Source organism: Xiphophorus couchianus, chromosome 12, assembly GCF_001444195.1.
Source record: "Xiphophorus couchianus chromosome 12, X_couchianus-1.0, whole genome shotgun sequence".
Classification (NCBI taxonomy): Eukaryota; Metazoa; Chordata; class Actinopteri; order Cyprinodontiformes; family Poeciliidae; genus Xiphophorus; species Xiphophorus couchianus.
In genome coordinates, this window is record NC_040239.1 from 13,671,310 (window position 1) to 13,693,928 (window position 22,619).

General features: G+C 38.7%; 1 protein-coding gene across 2 annotated transcripts; it reads left to right on the top strand.

Annotated features, from left to right (window-relative positions):
- Positions 1-294: 294 nt before the first annotated feature.
- On the top strand, positions 295-21,157 carry rnf122 (ring finger protein 122). 2 transcript variants are annotated; one of them, XM_028034583.1, is made up of 7 exons: positions 296-521; positions 641-724; positions 10,118-10,274; positions 17,707-17,752; positions 17,835-17,876; positions 17,961-18,043; positions 19,224-21,157. In XM_028034583.1, the coding sequence occupies exons 2-7, from the start codon at positions 700-702 to the stop codon at positions 19,336-19,338; spliced, it is 468 nt and encodes a 155-aa protein (XP_027890384.1). In that variant the 5' UTR covers positions 296-521; positions 641-699; the 3' UTR covers positions 19,339-21,157. The 2 variants fall into 2 exon arrangements, with proteins under 2 accessions (XP_027890385.1, XP_027890384.1); XM_028034584.1 differs by having other exon boundaries at positions 295-724; positions 17,964-18,043.
- The last annotated feature ends 1,462 nt before the right edge of the window (positions 21,158-22,619 follow it).

The window sequence follows — 22,619 nt, forward strand, 5'->3', positions numbered from 1 at the left end:
ATTTTGTGGTTTTGTAGTCTTTTTTTTTTTTTTTACTGTTTAATTTGTGTTTTTAATTTTGTAAAGTGTTCTAGGGTGTTTTGAAAGATGCTGACAAATAAAATGCATTATTATTATTATTATTATTATTATTATTATTATTATTATTATTGACAATACCAGAGGGGCCCCCTGTTTTAGCTGATTCGCCCCTGAAAGCCAGCCCAGTCCACCCGTCACAACAACGCACCGACAGGCGGGCTGCGGATTGGACTCCCCGCCCGTCAGCGGCGTCTGTCTGGGCGGGAGCAAACAACACAGAGCCAGCGCTTCAGTTTCCACCGTCTCATATCGATGCTGCCGCCGCCACTGGGTCACTGCCATGCCGCCTGTTAATAAAAACCGACTCACAGCAGCCAGAATGAAATGAAGAAATAATAATAATAGTAATAATAAAAACACTTCAGCGTTTCTGCTTTTCTTGACTCTGCAGAGATGATCCATCGCGCAAGCAATGTGACACAACAAAGCTTCGGGATTTGGTAAAAAGCAACGCGTTTTTTCCCACTGAGGACCTCTGATCAGGTGCTATTGTCTGGTTCACCTCTCACCCAGCTGATCCGCTGTCATCCCGGCCTTCTGGGCGCTTTCATCCGCACAGGCGTCTGCGGCTTGTTGGTAAACACGAACCCGGCGGCAAGGACTCCCTCTGGTGCATTGATGCACCCGTTTCAGTGGTGTAACGGTGAGCATTCATTTATATTAACACCTTTGTCTGTCTGGGGCTTTATTGTGACGAGTAAACTGTTATTTACATCCAGAGACACCAGGCGGTATATCATTGTAGAAATATGACCTAATTTGACTTAATCAAGATTTATTATGACCTAGATCATTGGGGATGTTTCCAATTTAAATAGGCAGACAGTAATTGATTACTCTAAAACTGTAAATATATATTTCTGTGCTCCATACATGCAAATAAAATGTATTTGTATGTATGATTATATAGCATTTATAATGATTTTTAATTAGAAAAACATCATAAAATGGTAAGTTGTGTGCTATCCCATCATGTAATAAATGGTTCTTTGTTCCAAAATTGGGTCACTTTCATTTCATTTTTGCTATAAATTTAATTAATCTTTGCATTGATTTGCAGGATACAGAACTCTTTAATCAATGTGATCCTTTATTTTCATCCCCTGCTGTTCCAGCGGGGATCCACACAAAGCCCATCTTTGTGCTCTCTTTGCAACATCTCAGGGTAATCTTGTTAACACTGACTCGCTCTAACTACAACCTATCACTTTCACCACTTGGCTTGCTGCACTCGTGGTGGCAAAGTTTGCAGAACTTCTAATTTTGGCTCTGTTTGTTGCAGCGAATGTTTTGGTGCCCCACTGTGACAGCTAGAGCTCGTCGAGATGATGGATTGGAGGTCTTTTCCCTTTAGCTTTGCATGTTTCAATGCAGCAGCCTTGTCTGGGGATTGTTGGTTGGTGCTGAGACAAAAGACAATTCCCCCTTTGTGTGGCTCAACTCCCCTGCTATTCATAGCACAACCGCAAACACAGAGAGCAGCACACGCAGGGACACTCTGCTGGAAAAATGAAGCAGTATCACAGAGTTAGAGCTAAACTCTGTACTAGTGCAACCAGGTATGAGGAGGTTTCAGTTTTTCACAGAGTTAAAGGGGCATTGTTATGTGTTTTCCAGGCTCATAGAGCCATTTCACAGCACAATCAAGTAGCTATGTTACCGTCAGTTGTTTTAAAAATGCTGCGCATATGAAAAATGACTCAAAAGTAATTTGATGCCTTGAAATTGGGCCTCCGTCCCTTTAAGAAGCTCCTGCTCCTTCCGATAGTCCCCCTTCAGCACATCATTACAACAATGCTCCGCCATGATGCTGTTTACAACAGGAGTTTTAGACTGAAAAATAGTTTCTACGATAAGCTCAGTAGACTTCCAGTTCCACCAGGTGTTTGCTAATTGCTGCCGCCGCTAGTCTGAAGGAGCTGAGTGGGGGAAGGAAGGCTCTGTGAGGTGGAAGCTCAGCTGGAGACTACAGCAACAAGGAGGAGCTGCGTGGAAAAGGCGGCACTCTGTGACGTAAAAATGACCTTTACATCATGTTATTATGTTATTCCCACATTAAAAACATACCCGGAGTGTTGCTTTGATTCTATCAGGCATGTTTGAGGAATCCTCTAATCTAATTGGCAACCAATGTGGGGTGCCTAAACGCTTGGTGGAATCAAGGCGCCTGCTGTTCACACAAAGCTCCTTTTCGGAGCTGCAGGCTCCAGCCGGGCTGCACTGTTGCCTTGCAGCAAGAAGGTCGTGGGTTCGATTCCCAGCCCGGAGTCTTTCTGCATGGAGTTTGCATGCTCTCCCTGTGCATGCGTAGGTTCTCTCCGGGTACTCCGGCTTCCTCCCACAGTCCAAAAACATGACTGTCAGGTTAATTGGCCTCTCTAAATTCTCCCTAGGTGTGCATGGTTGTTTGTCCTGTCTGTCTCTGTGTTGCCCTGCGACAGACTGGCGACCTGTCCAGGGTGAACCCCGCCTCTCGCCCGAAACGTTCGCTGGAGATGGGCACCAGCACCTCTCCCGACCCCAACAGGGACAAGGGTATACAGAAAATGGATGGATGAATGAACCTGTATCTCTTTAAAACTTCATCTATATTGATAAACTTTAACCTGTCCATGTTATTGACTATCTGCTACTGCTTATTTATCACACGTGTCGTCGTTTTCATTTTTTTCAACTTTCTCCGTTAGACCAGCAGGAACTGGCTTGCGTTTTATCCTCTCGTCTGAAATGCTGAATATTTGATGTGGAGTTCTGTCTTCAGCGCAGGCAGCAGCAGAGGCAGCGTTGTGTGAAATCGGCGTATGTAGGACAAACTCCCACCGGTGTCCCGTCTCAGGGAAACATCCTCCACCGAGGTGTTTCGCAGCTCCGCCAAATCACAGAGGGGTCTCCCTTAAAAAAATAATAAATGACAGCACAGGAATCTGTCTCACACAGATTTTCTTTGTCCTCAAAATGAGAACTTTCCCTCGCGAGAGCCTTCGTCCTCGCTCTGCATCTGCTACTCCCGGCGCCATGGCAACGAGCCGCCTCATGAGAGAGCCGTTATATAGGTCAGTGGTCATGCAAGGCTCCACCCAAAGCAAAATATTACACATAGCTGTCTGATATCCACACATGCAGAGGTAGAAAACAAACAAAAGAAATCTGCCTGCACTGTTAGTCACTGCCTGATGAAGATGCATGAAAGCTTTTGCTAATATGACCTACATTTGGTGTGTGAGTCTGCAGCAGCTTCAGTGCTGATTTCTGGCCTCATCTGTGCAGTGACATGAATGCAAGAGCCACAAAATCCTTCAGTCTGTCCTTTGGTGTTTGCGTGCCTCTCTGTCTTCAGATGTTCTGTGTGGGGCCCAAAGATCGACTGAGTGATGGGAGAAAATGAGGTCGACGGGTCTGTTTGTTTGCATGCTCACATCCTCGTGTGCGTCCAGCCTGGGGTGGGGATGCTGAGGTCATATCCTTAGGGATATTCCCCGAGCGGGACTATCTAAAGCAGCTGATATTTTACAATGAAACATGTGTTTCTCATTATTTAGCTTTGTTTTTTAAAAGCCAGAGTAGAGATGTGGATGGATGCTGTGCAGTTTGGAAAAGAATGGGGTTTAAAGGATGCATCTGCAGCAAAAGCAAATACTTCCAACATCAACACGTGAAAAAGCTCAGCCCTTTCTGCTTGACTGATACAGTGTTGATTTATTTTTGACTTATAATAAAAATTGAATGTCAAACAAAGGCCCAAGACAGGCAAAGGTGTTTGAATTTGAATTTGAACAAGGTGAAGCCAAAACTACCACTTGAGGAGTTCTGGGTAGAACATATTTAAAGACAGGTGTTTTTTTTATTATTTAAGTATTTTTTGTACAGTTTTGTCTTAATTACTGCTCTGACTGTGTTGCTCTTCCAGCAAACCGCATTCTGTATACTCTGATCAATCGACTACTTAATTAGTTGATGATTATTTCATTAATCAGTTCATCGAATTAATTATTTCAGACCCCAGATGTTATATTTTTCCAGTAGCCGGACTGATTTCTCACTCAGGTTTGTGTTTGCAACCCAAGCAAAACATTCACTAACATTATGTCATGTTGCAAGTACGTCTAATATGTTGCTGCCTTCATCCCAGCCAAAATGAAACATGTTGTTTATTTCTCCCTGCTCTAATTGGTTCCAGGTTTCATGTTTGGATTTGTGTTTTTTTTTTTTATTGTTTGCCGTCTATGCCTCGACAAAATGTTGTAATTTATATTCCAATTTCAGGAGAAAGTAACTGACATTGATGTGCTTACAAACACATCTTGTTATACTGTAGAGTTTTTGTTTGTGTATCTGACTTTCAGTTTTTGCTGTAAAGCTGATTTGTATGTAAATGACTGTGTATTCACAGTTTCCTCCTCCATCCTGCATCCACCTATCCGTCTTCCTTCTCCATCATCCATCAAAATAAATCAAAACTCAGACCGCATTCACACCTACAGAGTAGACGCAGTTGGCCATTTCTTTCTTTCAGGCTAAAGTCCTTATTAAACTGAGTTACATAAAACCATAATAACCCCAAAGGGAAATTAGACTGACAATTTTGATGTAAAAAGAACAGTTTGTCATAATTAAGAATCGTTATATAAAGGCGTTTCTGTGAACAGGAGCGACCTCAAAGGACGCCTCTTATGAGACGGTTTTTAGGAGCAGGAGTCTGGAGATTTCTTATCAGACGCCACAGACTGATTTCACTGATTACCTCTCAGGCAAGGTGAGCTAATAAGACACATTAGCTGCTGTATATGTTGATGGAAAAGCTGCAGAATTTCTCAGCCTTCAGTCTAAGTAAAAGAAACTTATTTCAGCAGCCTCTGACTCATCATCTCTCACTGGGTTAACGTGACCCTAACATCAGCCTCATGCAGATACCGACTGCTGTAGTTCTTCGCCGTCTAATTCGCTGCTTTTCTATCTGCATGTGTTTTTTCTCCCCCTTTCCTCTCTTATGGAAACTTGAGGTTGTTCTCAGTGTAAGTGCACTGCCTGTTAATTTTCAAGTGCAAGTACACATACAGCTTTGTCCCTTTAAAACCAGAAACTTCCTTTCTGTATTTTCTGGATTAATTGAACTTCTGAGAGTGACCCATTCTTTCACAAATGTTTGGAGAAGCAGACGGCATCCCTAGAAAATGGATGTTATGATGCGTTCAGGTTACCTGGGAAGTCAAAGTAACAGTGTTCTAGTTAAGAAGTTGGGATTTCAACATGGCAACGCCCTTAAACATCGTTTTCATTAGTTCTTATAAACGTCTTTTAAATCTTTCACTTATAACTTTTGATTTGTTCAGTTTATAGTTGCCAGAGATTGATAGTAACTACAATTAGTTACCATCAAATATACTAGTTACTATCATTTACTCAATTACATTTACCTAAGTAACCTTTTTGAAAAAATGTACTTTTAGTAGTAATTTTACTATGCTGTATTTTTTTAATTCAGTAATTTTATTATGAAGTATTGCTACTCTTACTTGAGTGAAATTTCTGGATTGAAAAACAAACACCTTTCAGCTAAAAATTCACCAGACACAGTCACACACCTGTAGTTTTTTTTTTTTTTAAGTTTCATACATTTTTTATTGAAAGAAACTGATTTGGACAAATTTTCTTTTGCCCGATTTTATTTTTTGTAACTTATATGAATTATTTTCATTTTCATCCTGAAAATATCAAAATTTCCACTTAATTTTATATTTTTGTCCGTCTGATTATGTAATTTTAAAATATTAAATGATTGACAATTTGACCAGTTACTCAGAACTTGAGAGTAAACTTTTTACCAAATACTTTTTCACTTTTGAGTAATTTCTTGGATGGCTACTTTTTACTTTTACTTGAGTAAAAATAAGTTGAAGCAGTGCTACTCCTACTTGAGTAAAATGTTTGTGTACTTTACAAACCTCTCCCAGCTTCCTAATGGGAAGTCCGACTTTGGAGGGCATTCCAGTTAATTTTTAGAAACTGGGAAGTCAGAATTTCCGATTACAATATACTTCTGTTGTGACTGAGGTGGTTGGAATACCTGAATTTAATAATTTGGAGGGGCGACCCAAACCTTTTGTCAATATCATGTAGGTTAGCATAACAGCGTTTTATTCCTAGAGTTTAGTAGAGCGTCGAATGAATCATAGGTTAGGTTCAAAAGGCGTAAAAAACAAAAACATTCCTCTGAAAATGTCCAGATTCTTGACAAAAATGAGTGAAGAAGCACCAAAAGTCCAAATAAAACTCTTCAGTGATCAACTACGATTGGTCATGTTTGAAGGTTAATAAAGAACCCAAGCGCAGAGACTGAATGTAACAAGAGGAAATGTTTTAACAGGGTTTCCTCCAGTGTGCACCAAGCTGGTGTCCAAACTACCAGGATTAGAAACTTTTCTAGGGGAAACCCTGATTTAAACAATAAATAACAGAAGAACTTACAGCGAGAATCGCAGGAAGAGCGGTGGCAGAGTAACTGAGGAATCCAGTAAGGAACAATCAAAAACCAGAAGCTTAAATACTGAGGCAGGGGAGCAGAACAATGAAGGGACCAGAGGAGCTAACTGGGGGTGATGAGAAACAGCTGTGGCAGAATGAAAGCGGGGAAACAGAGGAAGGGTCTCTAAGGTTACGTTCACACAGCAGGACTTGATGCTCAATTCATATTTTTATGCAGAAATTTGCTTTTTTGTGTGTGTGGATGTTGATACGACTAAAGAAATGCGACTGCAATCAGATTTCTATGTGAACGGTTGTCAATGGATCGATTTTAAAGTTTATTCAGGAGGAGACAGGATTATCATAAAATTATAAAAACACAAAGAAAGCAGAGCTAATGGGACTGCAACTTCTGTAGAGAAGTCTGGATGTGTTGGACCAGGAGTGGTTAGATTGTGATGCACTTCACCCACACAGACTTCTTTCATAATTTCATAATTATAATTTTTAGCCATTGTTTATGTCCTGACGGAGCCCTCTAAGGGACATGGGGAATTTTTTTTCTTTTGCGTTCCCTCGCAAAACTTTTGCGTTCCCTCGCAAAACTTTTGCGTTCCCTCGCAAAACCTTTTGCGTTACCTCGCAAAACTTTTGCGTTCCCTCGCAAAACTTTTGCGTTACCTCGCAAAACCTTTTGCGTTCCCTCGCAAAACTTTTGCGTTACCTCGCAATACTGTACTGGTCAGTTATGCAGCATAATTGAACACTGCCAGCCTTTCTTACGGTGGGCGCCGTACTTTATGCTTTAATATAAGGTTATGTGAGGTTTTTCCATGAATGTTAGTATCTTTTTGTGAAATATCTGAAGTTTTATATCTTTCTTTAGGATAGAAAGGCACCACAAACCTACGATATAAACAGAAACCTTCCGTAAGTAGGAAAGAAATAAAAATACATTATAATTTGGACTATTTCTGAGTTATTATCGCGGGTAATAAATCATCTGACAGTTTTGATTGTGTCTCTGTTGTGTTCTAGTCTGAATGGTTTAAAGAGCTGCTTTCAGTGCCATCTTAGTTTACAGACATAAACATGCAGTAAAAAATAAATCGATTTTCAATCAGTGTTTTGCACCAAACAGTTAATAATAATAAACAAGTTTTCACTGAGGCTCTGTAAGAGCCATATGAATGAAATAAGTAATTATTGATATGACAGGAGCAGCGGCTTTGACACTTGTGTGGTGGGTGTGTCGATGTGGGCGTGACGTCACCAGGTATGAATGGGAAGGATACTGGCTTTGTGTGTATTAGGAAGCAGATGAGCGGGGCGGTCAGTCCTTGCAAAGTTTGGAACCTGATCATCAAAATGGAATAAATCGATAATTGTGACAGAACAAAGAGGTTTGGAGTTGATTGATAAACGGACAGATGAGATTCCCAGAGTTAACCCAGTGCGGCCCTTTACCATCATTAGTTTGTCGTGTTTTTAATAATAAAAACTTGTTAACAGTAAAAACTGTTTGGTGCAAAACACTGATTGAAAATCGATTTATTACTGCATGTTTATGTCTGTTAAGGCTGAGATGGAGCGGCACTGAAAGCAGCTCTTTAAACCATTCAGACTAGAACACAACAGAGACACAATCAAAACTGTCAGATGATTTATTACCCGCGATAATAACTCAGAAATAGTCCAAATTATAATGTATTTTTATTTCTTTCCTACTTACGGAAGGTTTCTGTTTATATCGTAGGTTTGTGGTGCCTTTCTATCCTAAAGAAAGATATAAAACTTCAGATATTTCACAAAAAGATACTAACATTCATGGAAAAACCTCACATAACCTTATATTAAAGCAAAAAGTACGGCGCCCACCGTAAGAAAGGCTGGCAGTGTTCAATTATGCTGCATAACTGACCAGTACAGTATTGCGAGGTAACGCAAAAGTTTTGCGAGGGAACGCAAAAGTTTTGCGAGGGAACGCAAAAGTTTTGCGATGTAACGCAAAAGAAAAAAATTTCCCCATGTCCCCTAGAGGGCTCCGTATGATTTACTTTGTCTGGCTTCTTCTGGTGTAGAATTATAACGACGTAAAAAACATAACCTTATTAATACAAGAGGAGACTCAGAAGGAACCACAAACCAAGTGGGAAACAACCTGAAACCGACATAAGTTAATAAAGCAAAAATGCATGAAGGACCACAAGAAATAATAATATTAAAATAAGAAATTAGACACAAATGAACAAACTGATGTGGCAAAATCCTAATGTCACAAATCAAAAACACGACATGGAAAAACTTTTTCAAACAACAATAAAACCACAAATACTAAAAAAAAAAAAAAAAAAATCAAAGAAAGGAAAGTATGGCTCCTTGGAATGAAAACATAAAGAATTATAAATGAATTATGACTTCTTTTTTTTAGAATAGTTTAAATGCTGCTCTGACCTTATGGTTTGGTGTCTGGACAGAGAAAGATTGTAATTAAACATATGTGGTTAGTTATATTTCAAACAACAAAGTCTGTTATTTACATTCTTTGCATTCAGTTGTTTTATTCAGGCGCATTCTTCTTTAAAGTGGACCTATTATACAGAATTAACTTTTAGCGTGTTTTTTTTAACTTCCTTTTGGTGCTCAACTGCTTCCAAAAACAAGCGCTTAGAAAAACCACCCAGCCTTTTTGTTTTTGGTAATAAGTTAATGTTTTTTTGTATTCTGGAAAATGAGTTGCTTCAAAAACCTCCCGATTGTTGAGTCACAATTAACTGGCACTGTGCCGTTGCCTAGCAACCCCAGCCAGATACTGACCGGGATAAACAGGGTCAACATAAACAATAACATTGAATTCAGAGTGTTTGTGCTGAAACTACAACAACAAAGCAAGAAGTCCAGATGCTCTTTATTCATTAAAATCAGATTCAAGATCAAATTAAATTACATTTAAAGGGGCCTATTATGCATAAATTCATATTTTGCACGTTTTTCTTCTTCCACTAGAGCCAACACTGCTTCTAAAAACAGCTAAAGTGCTTAAAAAGACACTCAGCTGTTTTTTGGCAATAGGTTATTGTTTTTTGGTGTCTGGAAATTAAGCAGTTTTAAAAAAAACCTCCCGATTGCTGAGTCACATTCGACGGGTCACCAGAGTAGAGCTCCAGCACCTTTGGTCAGCTGGTTTTACCGCTATCTGCGCTGCACAATGGCTGCTTGAAAAGACAAGTTTTTAGTTGTTGACGTGTCGCTCGGAAACCACATGCTGCATTCTTGTAGGTTGTGCAGGAGGCTCTACTTCTGCTTTTCAAATATCTACTGTTGTATAATTGCGCATCTGTTTGCATCCATTTTCAGTGTAAATGTTTTTTAGCTTTTTGAGGCCCTAAAACAGCTCATTCTGACAGGAGCTCAAAATAGGCAGAACATCTCATTACCTAAGAATGATTTTATGCAAAAAATGTAATGAACATGTTTTGCATAGACCGATCCTAGGCTGTTCAAGGAAGCATAATAGGCCATCTTTTACCTATATGTAAATAATTCAGTTAGTCCTCTCTCTGTCCTTGCTTAGGGTGCTTCTGTGGTCTGGGAGTGGTTTACTCAAACAAGTCGTGCACCATGCCGCCCATCACCTTCCAGGACCTGCCCCTCAACATCTACATGGTCATCTTCGGGACAGGCATCTTCGTCTTCATCTTGAGCCTCATCTTCTGCTGCTATTTCATCAGGTAAGAGAAATACGTGATTTAACCGATCAAATACAACCACTCAAAAAGAATTAGCTAAATTCTGACTCAAACGAGCAATAATATTAATGTTGTGTATCTGAAAGTCAAGCTAAATTAGCTACTTACATGTTTATTTTAACAGGAAAATGACACGGATTTAAAAACCATTTGTATATTTTTTTGATTTTTCAAAAGCTATTAAAGTGGCTAATTTAGTAGACATTTTTTGCTTACACTTTGTGTGCCTCTGCCACGTTCAACATGGGGACTGAAGGCAGTGGAGGGTTAATGGGAAGACAGACAGAGCTAAATGCAAGGCAAACTAAAGGCTGCAGAAGATTTAAGATGCATGGCAGGACTTAAAATTAAAGCTCATAGAAGCAATTTGACTGAACTTGAGCTTTTTTCCGATGAAGAACCGTCAATATTAATCAGTAAAAAGACTCGGATCAATAACTCCAGCAGCCAAATCCCAATAAATTATAGAGACATTTGTGATTGAAATGTGACCAATATGAGAAACGTCAAGGTGTACGACCTGCAGTTTTTGTTTTTTCAAATATAATGTCATTGTTTCTGATCCTAACACGCCGATTTGTGTGTTGTGTTATGGTCGGTAGCACTGTTACCTTGCAGCTGGAAGCTCCTGGTTTCCCCTTTTCTGCTTCCCTTCAGGTAGTCCAGCTTCCTCCATAGTTCAAAAACACACTCATGGGTTATCAGTAAATCTAAAAACTACATCTAAAACTTCCTCTAGGTATGTGTCCGTGCAGACATGGTTGTTTCTGTCTGTGAGCCCTCACAGCCTGCAAGAGACTGGCACCAGACCCCACATGTGACCTTACAGGCATAAGCAGGAGTAGACAGTGGATGAATTGATAACAATTTAACTTCAAAACACTAAATAAAATGCCAGAGTCATTACATTTAATGACATGCGGGAAATAAATGTGACAATTTCATCACAATTCAGCCAAAGGTTATTGAGTCATTTTCTGGAAAACAAGAGTCGGTGATGGAAGAGTCAGGCGATCAACAGCCTGACAGATCCGTCCCTTTTTTTAAATCTGCTAACAGAGAGACATTGTGTGTGTGTGTGTGTGTGTGTAAAGGCGAGAAACACGGTGAGGGAGGGGAGGGAAACAAAGGAGAACATGGTGACCTCTCCTGCTGTTGACTGTGAACTCCCCTGATGAGACCCGGAGACGTATGTGTCCAAAGGACGGGATGTGAGGCAACAGGAAGCCGCTGGCCACAATGTGTGAGGACAGCGATGAGCTCAGAATAACCGTCGCCTGAATAGCTCACAGTGGGAGCGCACACAAGCTCACCAGGAAACACCGACACCTGTGGGAGGGATTTGCCTGGACGGCTCCGTATTTAGCAAATTGCCTGGCGTTTGGTGTTGCAGAGGGAAATTTTTAGACCAGGGGATAATGAAATCCTGTTCAAAGGGATCAAAATGTCTCAGGTTTAGACATGTGTCAGCTGGAAGCAGAAAGGACAAAAGTCCTGTCCGGCTGAGTGACATGAGGCGGATACTCTCCATCCATCGTTCTTCCAGTAACGGAGTTAAATCACGTCCTTATTAACCAAGAGATGAGGCCCTTGAAATTCATGAAGTAAGAAATGCATTTAATCAAGACATTTAAAGGGGGCCTATTATATTAACAGAACATTCCTTGACATTTTTTTCTCCAGAAAATCATTCTTGGATAATGAGATTTTAATCTTCTCAGTCTATTCTGAGATCCTTTCAGAAAGAGATATTTTGGGGCGTTTTATCACTTTAAATCCAAATAAGTTGTGGTTGGCCATGCCCCCAACTCAACATGTACACTCAAATGTGAAAATGGCGGCAAACGCATGCACAATTATACAATCACACATCTTTGATTAGCAGAAGTAGAGCCTCCTACACAACCAACAAGAATACAGCAAGTGGTTTCTGAATATTAAGTCAACAACAAAACACTTGTCTTTTCCAGCAGCCATTGTACAGCAGTAAAACCAGCTGATTAAACGTGCTGGAGCTCCACTTTGGTAGCCCGTCGAGGTTTTTGAAATGCTTCATTTCCCAGACAATAAAAAAAAACATCAACCTATTGCTAAAAAATAGCTGAGTGTCTTTTGGCTGTTTGTAGAAGCAGTAGAGACTCAAAAGGAAGAAGAAAAATATACAAAATATGAATTTTGCATAGTAGGTCCCTTTAAATGTAATTTAATTTTATCTTAAATCTGATTTGAATGAATAAATTAAAAATTAAACTATTACTGAAGAGCATCTGGATTGTTTGCCTTGTTGTTGTATTTTTAGTTTTAGTTTACCCCGGTCAGTATCTGGTGGAAATCATAAAGTATCATATTTGAACTAATTTGTTGTCAGACAGACCTTTGACCCCTGGCTGTGTTGTTAAACTCTCGCATCACTTCTGTTTTCCTCGAAGTTCTCGTCCATGAGTCACAGTCTCTGAGTCACTTCCTTCAGCTGCATTAACTTAGACGATCTTTGTTAGACGTGGGATTGTGAATTTATTTATAGAGCAGGTGAATCATCTCAACCAGTGTCTCTGGCAATCCTGGGTGTGAGTTTGTGATTTTTTTTTTTACTTTAAAGAGTGAAGAGTCTTTAAAGGCTCTCTTTGTCTGCCTTTTAGAGATTTTAATTGTTCCCAGTTTAAGGAATAAAAACGATTTCACCTTTTCAGACAGAAGAACAATATACGACTCGGAAATTATTATTTGCACTTGAATCAGATTTTATTTCTTAAACTGGTGAAGTTTAAACTCTGGAAATCAATTTTTTGTGTTTTGTCTTCAAAGTTAAACTATTTTTTGTTATAAAGCACCTTTCAAGATATAAAATCAAAAGAGAACAAAATGCAATCTTGGCTTTTTAAAATCAAATATTTTCACAGGCCTGGCCTGACCACCACTTAAAATTTTCTAAATTTTAGTTAATGGTCTCTGTTTCATTTTACTAAAATAAACCAGCGGAGAGTGCTTTTGCATCATCAAATTGTCTTGGAAGTTATTGCAATAAACAATAACATTGTTGCTTTGGGACCATTTTTAAGTAATATAAAAACAACAGCATAGTAATGCAAATAGATCCTTTCAAAGATGAATAAACTTCAATTTCTAATGAACACTTAACACTGGAACTTTAAGACATTTTAAATATCCAAAATAAATAAATAAAACAAGTTGTTGTTTTATTATAAGTTGTTAATAAAAACAGATTATTTCACTTTTAATAAGTAAAATTATCTGCCAATGAAACTAGTACTTTTTCATCAAAATTAAGGAAATACTGACTCCTAATTCTTGCTGAAAAGTTACTTGTAAGAAATTATCCTATTTCAAGTGCAGTAAGATATTTTTAGTGGAAAGCAGAGCAGAAATCCTTGGTAAAATTTTGTGCTTTTTCAGTGTTGCAAAAAGGATGAAAATGCAAGATTTCTGACTGCAGCCAACAGCCAACACCTTCAGCTGCTCCAGTTGTTCTTTGTTTATGATTACATACTTCAAAAAGATGGTGAATTAAATAATAATAAATGAATAATAATCTGCAACACATTCAAAAAGATGGGAAGTTTTCTGTCAGAGAAGCCTTAAAAACACGAAGAATGTCTTCTTTGTATGTCGCAGTTGAAATGGTTTAGAAAGTGAACTGCTTCACATAAGACGTGAAGCGTTTTAGGAAATTCAATCAAACAGCAGAAAGGTCATGCTGGAGGTCAATGTGAAGGTAGAAACAGAGGCAGCGGACTCTCAGGAAAGGAAAGGAAAACTCTGGCCGTGAACCGTTCATCCACGCAGCACAACAAACGCTCGCTGTTGAAATTGTTAAGAGACTGAGATGAACGTCCTTCTGCGCTCTGCCTCGATGTTGAGAAGCTGACTTTGTTTCCACTGCGACTCGAGGCCGAGTTAAAGTGGGGTCAGGGAGCGGTTCTGATGTGAAGGGTTCACGGCTGAGAGCTGAGGAGGTGAAACAGGCTGGACTGAAAGGAGGGTGAGTCATCTGAAAACAAACTGCAAGGACTCAACACTGAACGGCGGAAAGTGCAAAATCAGCCTCTGAAAGCTGACGGACAAAACTAACCAGTGAAAACTACAGATATGTGTAAATTATGAAACTACTTGAGGCTGGTGAGCCTCGCTTCTGGCATTAAGGACCAGCAAACTCAGTGGGGAGATGTGAAGTTATGCTTCAGGTTTTTAGTAAGAGTTACTTTTACTTCTCATATTTACTTCCTGTGAGAAGTTGATTCAGGCTCTAAAATGACACAATTTGTACACAGTAAAGGTAAAGTATTTAAAACGATCTGCAAGGCAAACCTGCATCTCAGTTAATTAGAATATTAACAAAAAGTTCAATTATTTAACTAATTAAATTCAAAAAGTGAAACTTATTTAAAGATTTATTACAGTTTAGCTCAATTTTGACGATGAAGGCCTAAAGCTAATGAAAACCGAAAATTCAGTTTTCTAATCACAAACAAAAAATTTTTTACATTATTTTTAACACCAACATATTAAAGTATGATGATCAGAATCAAGTGGAAGGAGGCTAACCGCAAGGCGGAACTGCTTACAAAGCTGGCTATTCACCTTGCTATTTTTAAGCATAATAATGGAAAGTTAAGTGGAAGGAAAACTTGTTAGGAAAAACTGTACAAGTGTTGAATTAGGAAATTAAGGTATCTAGCTTTTTAGAAAGAGCTCAGAAACATAAAATCCGAGTCATGACGTTTCCACTGGGTTGTGGTTTGGGTCGCCATGTCATCTGCTGGTTCTGGCCTGTTCTGTTTTCTGACGTCCTCAGTCAATCCAGCATCTACCAGGAAACACTAGAGCACTTCCTTCTGCTGACAAGCTGTATGCAGAAATGCTGATTTTATTTCCTAGCAAGACTTGGCACCTGATCACACTGCCAAAGGAATCAAAAGCTGGTTAAGTGACCACGGTGGTCCTGTTATCGATTGGCCAGCAAACTCCCCTGACCTTTAACCTCACAGAAAATCAATGGGCTGTTGTCAAGAGGAAGATGAGACACCAGATCCAACAAGGCAGCTATCAAAGCAACCTAGGTTTCCATTACACCTACGCAGCGCCACAGGCTGATCGCCTCCATGTCACGCCACATGGATGCAGTAATTCAAATATCAAGGGCATAGAAATATACATACCAAATTTTTTGCTTAAAACATCCATTTTTGATTGGTCTAATGTGATATTCCAAGTTTCTGAGACACTTTTTGAGGTTTTCTTTAAAGCCACAATCATTAAAATTGCGAAAAGTAAAATCTCTAAATATTTACTCCATAAGTAATGAATCTCATTTCTGAGATGACAGACAAGAAATACTTAAGCAGTGTTAAATATTTTGAGAAGTAGTAGTTACTTGATTGTGCAGTAAAATGGCGCCAGGTGACAGGAAAGTACATAACGACCTCCGCCTTTTCAAAATCATGCGAAGTAAAACGCCCCTGCGAACAGTTCTTTCAAATTAATTTTCTTTTTCAGACGAAGCAGTGACATCTTCGCTCCCGTCCCCCTTTTCTCCTTCTCCACGTCATTTTCCACCCATGGGAAATCTCAGCGGATTTAAACTGTGTATCCTCACATTGTTCATGTGAAGCGCTGTTAGCGGCAGTCGGCGTAAACAATAAACCAAGCTAGACAAACAACTAATAACTGTCATTTCCTCACTCCTGCTTTCTCACTTGATATGTATTCTCTGCATTTATATTTCACGATTTGAATTTAGTAGGTGTTAGCTTTGCTTCCAGTCTCAGAGGTTGGAGCTGCAGTCGTAATGTCAGGCCCCAACTGCAGACAGTGGCGGATATTTGGGTCTAAGTTTAGTTGTGTAAAAACAGGAGGCCGAAAATAGCTGGTCGAACCGCCAAGCGATAAGGATCTGCTCTCCATTGTTGGTTTTTTGGGGGGGTGGAGCAGTGATTCAAAGACTTTACGTACTCATTAGCTGTGTTTTGTGTGTGTGTGTGTGTGTGCGCGTGTGTGTACTGTTGCATTCTTGGCGTCGCTCCACGACTGTTCATGTGTGTTTGATAATACGAGGCGGTGTTTGCTGTGGAGCTTATATTTTGCTTGTAGCCACTGTAGTTGTTTAAAAGACCCAAATTTCAAATCTCCGGCTGGATATCTGTACTTATTTTAATTGTACACAGTTCTTTAAATGTCCTGTGAGTAAATATATTTGCCCATTTATCCATAACAACTGGAACTTTCAATATCCAGCAAGCCATTTTCGCAATGTACCGTGCACCTTGAATTAATTACACTTCCTGCTACGGGTCGGGGTGAAATTACCGTAACAACCCGATATTGGCTGGAGAGCGCAACTTATCCCCTTTCAGAAACCGTTGGAATTTTTCAGATAGCGCAAAGTGTGGTGGAATTACGGTACTGTAAATTTGGCGCAATTTAACTAACAATTTAACTCTGGAACTAAAACATAAGCTGCTTGATTCAGATCCGTCAGCCATCGTCTTTTTTTAAAAATGTCTATTTAATTTTTACTTAACTTACTTTTTTTTTTAAATCAAGGGATAAGTGCAATATAAGCAATTATTCATAGTATTTTTTTAAGTTAGACATTGTTTTATCTGGAGAATTGCACCCAAATTTTGTTGTACAATGTTTCATTGTTACAATGATAATACCGATTCTGTTCTATTTTATTTTATTTCTTAAATACGGCAAACTGATATTTTTTTACACTTGTTCTAGATGTCTTAACTGTTTTATAATTTATCAATAAAATTTAGCTTTATTAACCATATACAAAAATGTCAGACTAAAAACTGATCTCTACAAAAATAATGACATTTAAATAAAAAATTATAACATAAAATGAGGGATTGCATAATGGACACAACATGATGTCATGATCAGGTTTTAGACAACGGAAGAAAAACTTTGAATGACCTTCAAAAATCCTGGAGAGCTATTGATCAAGACCAACTTTAAAAGATTTAAAAGGGTCATGCTATGCAAAGGTACAAAGGAATAAGACTTCTCCAAAGTACAGTTTTTTGTTTTTCCTGCCAATTGTTTATTAATCATAAACATTCTTGTACTTGTAATATTTTCTACCATTTTGAAATTTTCCACAACTCTCTGATCCAAACATGGAGAAGCAGCATTCAGCTTCTATGCTCCACAAATCTGGACCAAACTTCCTGAAAACTGCAGAGCAGCTGAAACACTGACTTCCTTTAAATCCAGGCACATTGATAAACATTCTGATGTGTAGTAACGCCACTAGACAAAATGTTATGCTTCAATTGTTGACTATGTGTTTCATGACTTTGTATTTTTGTGCGTTTTTATGATCTAAAGCATTCCGATCTGCCAGATCAATTGATTGATTGAAATATTTTCTTTTTCTCGTTGACAGCAAGCTGCGCCACCAAGCACAGAGTGAACGCTTTGGATACAGAGAGGTAAGGCAGGAGGTAAAACCCAGCAGCATGGCGACTCCCACACAACATCACATATCAAGGTGTGCGTTTGTTACCTCTACAGGTGGTGCTAAAAGGAGATCCAAAAAAATTAAATCTTCATGGGGTAGGTTTGATTTCTGCCTGGTGTTAGTGGGTAATTTTGGAATGATTGTCAGTTCTCACTTTGTCTTGTTTGTGACTCTTGCAGCAGACGTGTGCCGTGTGTCTGGAGGACTTTAAAGTGAAAGACGAGCTGGGGGTGTTACCATGCCAACATGCTTTCCACAGGAAGTGAGTAGGAGCACAGTGGAGTCTTTCTTCGTGCTTGTTCGCCACCTCACACGCGACTCGCTAAAGCTAAATCTGTCTGGGTTGTTGGGAAGGTCAGAGGTCAGAAGCGAGAGAGAGAAGGGTTTTTAAGGTTTTAACATCGTGTGATTGGGAATTAAATAAGATTGCTTAAGAACAGCTAAGTAATCCATGACTCTTATGTTTTGTTTGTTTCTCTTCTCTTTAAATGTATGTTGTGCATTGCCCACAGATGTCATTTTTGTTTGCAGGCATAAAAATGCAGGATGCAAACCAGGGCCAGGTTTCACTACATATGGTACAACAAGCACCAAATTAAAACAGATTACTAGTGAAATACTCATTCAAACTTAACATTTAGTAGGCTTTATTACCAGTCAACCTAAAAATGAAACTGAATGAACAATGTTTCATCTACCAGTTCCACTGATAGGTGATGTTTAGATGATTACTTAAATTAAATAAATTTTTAAAAAGTAGATTACAAAACATCTCATAATGCCAATTTCAATACTTAAGAAGAAAACTAGATCTTGAAAGATTAAAGATTGGGTATCAGTGACAATATCCCCAATCCATATGGGGGGATCTATTCAGTCTAATTCTATACTTTGAGCTCTGAGCGACGTCATACTTTATAATTTATTTTACATGATATAAAATTCCTAACTGCACTGGCTGAACAAACTAAAGTTGTGTTGTCTTTACATGTTTGAACAAGCTATTGGTGTATTTAAACGTGCTGTACTGGTGCAGAGTTATTAAATAAATTTGTAATTCAGTATATTTATGTCTGTGTTTTTTGTTTTTTTTAAAGAGACATGTTTTAAGTCAGTTCAGCACTGTTTTTTCTGTATCGGATCGGTACCGACTGATACTAAACCTCAGATATCCCTGGTTACAACTCCATTTTCCAGAGAAACATTACTAAAAAAAAAGGAAATAAATAGTAAGAAATACAAATAAATGAAATAAAAATATAATAATAAAGTGTATTTACAATAAAAAAGTGGTTTTATCAAGCTTGGTCTTCCAAACTTTGCCACCATAGACTAAATTGTTCGGTTTTATGATTATCCATCCAATCATCTATGGTTAAAAACCATTTTCTTGTAATGCTAATATCATTTATCTATTAGCATGTGTTTCTTCTTCTTTGCAGGTGTCTTGTAAAATGGCTGGAGGTGCGCTGCGTGTGCCCCATGTGCAACAAACCCATAGCAGGCCCCCCCGAGCAACATCACAGCATTGGGACTCTGCTTGATGAACTGGTATAGCCTTCGAAGCCCTGCCAGCCTGGGTGGGAGGCCGGTGCTCAGCTACATCATGACCAGCGAAAGCAGGGACATGCCGCGGACACACGGCGAAGCACCAACACAGGGTAACCTAGATACCACCTGGAGAAAAAACCCCTGAAGGTTGCTATGAGATTTTCCTCAGCCGCCCACACACCACTCTTCCTTCAGCATCCCTCCCTCCCTGCACCCGTTCCTCCACATCCTCGGCTGCTGCCTGCAACGAGGCCAACGGCGTCACTGAGGCGGAGGAGGCAGCTGTTCCATCGCCACGTGGACGAAAATGAGCATTGACGGGAAGAAACGCGCTTCGTCGAGGAGTCGGCGCTCCAGCCCTGCATGTCACAGTGGGCACAGGCATGAAATTATATCCGTACCCGCCGAATCCCGTGTGGAGAAACAACAACACCAGCAGGCAACGCCTTTCAGATGAGGAGATCTGAGGGGGAATAAAAGCCACATGCAGACAAAAGTCTGTGTCTGTAAATTGTAAAACAAAAAAACATAAAAAGGACAGGTAGAATAAGAGCGATGAGCTTTTCTAAAGGCTAAATGTAATCCCCTGTTGTTAAACGGTATTTAAAGATTATGTCAATGTAATTTGTGGGTCTATATAATTAATTTCCCCTTTTCCATTGGGAAAAAGTCTTAAGCACACTGTCAAAAATGTCTCCAATTGCCAAAATTTTACTGTTTATTGTATGAATACAGCTATCAGTATTTTAAATTAGACTTTTTTTTTACAGTGCAAGAAAATACAACTAATTTCAAGAGGTCCAGTCTTTATCCCGACACCCAGTTATGGATACTGTAAATTATTCATATGTTCACGACACATTTATTACTGCCCAGATATGTGTTTGTGTTGAGATGGATGGAAGAAATCACAAAGTTTCTCACTGTTATAAATAATAATTAAAGCTTTTTAGAGGACTAAGTAAGGATTACATGAACAAACTTTAAAAAGATAGATTAAAAGTCACTCTTTTATTTTATTTGTTTGTGAGATAAATTGCCTTCACCTCCATTTATTCGGAAGCAAATCTGCCTCAGCTCCCTTCTTGTGAAACTGAATTTATGTGTTTATTCTGTATTAGTTTAAATAACCCTTTGGTTGTAAAGAATAAATTTCACATGTCAAGAAAATTGAAGTTCTAATTTCAAGAATAAAGTTGAGTTTAATGTTTTTATATTACGCTGAAATACTATTTCAAGGTAAAAGTGAGACTGAAATTAATTTTTTTCTCTCGAATTGTATGATTTTATTTTAAAAATACAGTTGATCTTGAAATGTTCTTTTCTTGTTTCTTTAAACTGTGAAATAAGCAGTTTGTTTTTCTGCACATAACCCAAATTCACCATTTTAAGTTCATTAAAACAATGTTGATAATTTTTACAGATTGCACTAATTGCAGAAAATGTTCTAATTGTATAAATTGAAGAAGTTGAGGAAGGAAAACAGAAATCCAGCCTTACTGTGTTTTCATTTGTCATGATTCTCCTTTGCATTCCTCCGTAGTTGTCTTTTATATCTTAAAAGCGTAATACTGCCTGAATTGAGCTCAAAACTCACAAAGCACATTGTTGGGTCACAACAGACACCTGCACTGTGATTAAAATGCTGAGTGAAGTAAAAATAAATGATAATAAAAAGATGGGTGTAAAAGGTGATTCTGTTGCATTTTTGTCAAAAAAAAAAAGTAATACAAATGTTCACTCTGACTCCAATCACATTCTACCTTTTATAAAACAACAGATGTAAATACTTGAAAAAAGTCATAAAATAAAGTTGTTTGCTCAGCTTTTTGCTTGGTTCTTTACCCGTGAATGTGGCGCCATCTTCAGGTGAAATGGTGCAACAGTAGAAAACCGAATAGGACCCTTTGCGGTTGTTTTTTTTTTTTTTTTACCTGCATGAATAATTAAAAACAAGTTTTAAAAATGTTACCCAACACCTGAAGTTGTCTTATAATGTTTCTTTTTTTACATTATGTATCACAGATTGTTAAAAGATCTACAGATCTGAGAGAACATCTTTATCATACTAATATTTTCACTTTATTAACTAAACTTCTGCATAGTTTATTGGTAGAAATATGAGAATAACATTGTCTGGTCTATTTTTATTATTTTTGTTTTTATTACACCACTTTTAGTGTGTTCATGTTAGAGCTGCAGGCCCAACTTATAGCATTGATTTTAGACGCACTCTTATATGCATCTGGTTACATCATGTAAATGCTATGTATTGTGTCCTTTAGGAGTTCTTCCGCTCCCAGCTGAACCAGGCGGAGGTGAGGTCAGAGTAATGACCTAGCGTCAGTGTCATTACAGCTAGAAACCAAAGATCAGGCCCAAAATCTGGGAACAGTGATGCACTCTGACCTGAACCTTCAGAGCCACATAAAGACAGTTACAAAGTTGGCCTTCTATCACCTGAAGAACATTTCCAGGACTAAAGGACAAGCTCTAGAGCAGTGGTGCCCAAAGTTGGTCCTCGAGAGCCGGCATCCTGCATGTTTTATTTCTCTCCCTAGTTTAACACACCTGGATCCAATGATGGCTCATTAGAAGGCCTAAGAAGAACATTAACATGCTGAAAGGGTTGTTACTACCAGCAGGGAGAAAACTAAAACATGCAGGATGCCGGCCCCAGAAGACTGAGTTTGGGCATCACTGGTCAAGAGAAACTCATCCATGTGTTTATCTTTAGTCAAGTCGATTCCTGCAACAGTGTCTTTATAGGTAAAAAAGAAAAATCAATCCTCCAGCTAGGGTTAGGGTTAACCTTTCTGACTAAACCCAGAAAGTTAGAGCATATCACACCAGTTCTAACGTCTCTACCCTGGCTCCCTGTAGCTCAGAGAATAGACTTTAAAATACTGTTGTTCGTTTATAAATCTCTGAACAGCTTAGCACCACAATACATTCAAGATCTGCTGTTGTTTTATCAACCTTCCCGATCTCTCAGGATCTCTCCTTAACATTTCTTAACATTAACATTTCAGCGGTTTAAAGCCGCTGCTGACGGGATCTGGGCTGGAGGTTCGCAGACAGACAACTGTCTGTCAAAACTAGTGGTTTATTTTGGTTTCAATGCTTGGGTTTTCTAACATCCTGATTTGCATCGTTAGCTGTCTCTTTTATCCATCATTAAACTCTGGTTAGCATCGTGCAGAGGTTAATAATAGATATTATTAGGGCTTAATTCGTAAAATGGCAGCAAATTAGCTTATTTCATAACTTTATAACCAGAGACCTTC

Excerpts from the sequence above, each read along its gene's own strand:
- rnf122 (XM_028034583.1), top strand. The coding sequence starts at position 700 with ATGCACCCGTTTCAGTGGTGTAACG. Across the intron at positions 17,753-17,834 it reads AACGCTTTGGATACAGAGAG|GTGGTGCTAAAAGGAGATCC; the intron begins GTAAGGCAGGAG and ends TTACCTCTACAG. Across the intron at positions 18,044-19,223 it reads CAACATGCTTTCCACAGGAA|GTGTCTTGTAAAATGGCTGG; the intron begins GTGAGTAGGAGC and ends TCTTCTTTGCAG.